A 1,454-nucleotide genomic window follows, 5' to 3' on the forward strand; every position below is an offset into this window, starting at 1 on the left:
GGTTTGACTTTGATATTGAATTCAAGTATGGTAGTCTCCAACACTTAGAGAACTTCTGCGTCAAGTCGCGGGCTAACCAACGGCAACAGACACCAAGCACCTACATTAGGATGGTGGATGTTCTCCGGGACTCTGAATCCCAGCTACTACATATCCGTGGCTCCCCAATGTCTACCGGTGACGGATACTTTCAGCTGAAAGAACTTGTCTACGGCGCCCGCTTCGACGCGTTCTTCGTTCAGTTCTACAACAACCCAGGCTGCCAGGCCTCCGATAATATCACTTCTCTCTATGATACATGGTCAACTGTTCTTTCGGAGACAGGCCACAACGGCGAAGCTGAGTTGTTCGTAGGCATATTGTCAGATCCCCTGGCAGGCGGGAGCGGCTATGTCGATTTATCTGCGCTGAGATACATGGTCTGCCAGCTCAAGGACAAGCCTCGATTTGGAGGTCTATCCATCTGGGACGCGACCAGGGGTGGTTCAAACAGTGACATCAACGGCAACAACTTCAACGACTACGCGGCGCGTGCGTTAAAGTTTTACTGCGACTCGGTGATCGCCCCAACACCAAGCTTCACGAGCCGCATCACTTCTGCGGCAGCGGTCACCTCGTACGCTACCTACTCTTCTCCGACTCGTGAAAATTTCACTAATGCTTTTCCTTGTAGTTCCGTCGAGCTAGTGACTAGCACCATGTTCGCTACAATCTCCCACACCACGACCTCTTGCGGATCCGAGAACTGTGAAACCCAAGTCTTTGCAGAAACTATGCCCCTGTACACGGCCGTCTGTCCTGGCAAGAATGGCATCTTCTTCCATCTCCCCAGTCGTGCATCCGAAGCTCTCGGTGCGGGCGAGGCCGTCCAAGCAACCCCCGCGATCAGGCCCATGATTTCCGAGCTTGCTGCCGATGAACAGGACTCACCACCTGTTCAGACGGGCATATCAGATGCTAAAGCTAAACGAGTGAGTATCTTCGGCGTCATAGCAGTGTCGATGATGATCGCGGGGTTCCTGCTGTAGAGGGAACGGGGCTGTCATTTGGTGTGTTCTAGACGTTGCACCTTTATTGTTGGGATCGGAGCCTTGACAATGATTAAAGCATGGATATGAACATTCTTTTGTGCATGGTGCGGAGAGTCTGTATATTCCGTAAAAAGTGATTGGGCATCGCTTGATGTCAATGCTAGATGGATGGGTCTTAAGAGCCGTTGGCACAGGTTGGGCGGGCAGATTGGACGGATCGGAGATCTTAGATGGCGTAACCCAGAATGATTTGAAGATCAAGTTCATAGTCTCAAGCCTTGTTAATATATGAGGAATGGTCAGCTTCACCGTGTTACCATGTGAGATGAAGATAGTCGTGAGCTACAGCATTCATTACGCTTTACTATCTAGCTCGACATGCAATACCGAACATATGTCTCAACGCCCGCTATAACATCATGT

General features: G+C 50.6%; 1 protein-coding gene across 1 annotated transcript; it reads left to right on the forward strand.

Annotated features, from left to right (window-relative positions):
* Window positions 1-167: 167 nt before the first annotated feature.
* Window positions 168-1,028, forward strand: VDBG_09825 (chitinase; the record flags this gene model as incomplete). Its single annotated transcript, XM_003000059.1, has 2 exons — window positions 168-616; window positions 674-1,028. The coding sequence occupies 2 exons, from the start codon at window positions 168-170 to the stop codon at window positions 1,026-1,028; spliced, it is 804 nt and encodes a 267-aa protein (XP_003000105.1).
* Window positions 1,029-1,454: the final 426 nt, after the last annotated feature.

The sequence above is a fragment of the Verticillium alfalfae genome, genomic scaffold (genome assembly GCF_000150825.1).
Source record: "Verticillium alfalfae VaMs.102 supercont1.16 genomic scaffold, whole genome shotgun sequence".
In the NCBI taxonomy this organism is placed as follows: domain Eukaryota; kingdom Fungi; phylum Ascomycota; class Sordariomycetes; order Glomerellales; family Plectosphaerellaceae; genus Verticillium; species Verticillium alfalfae.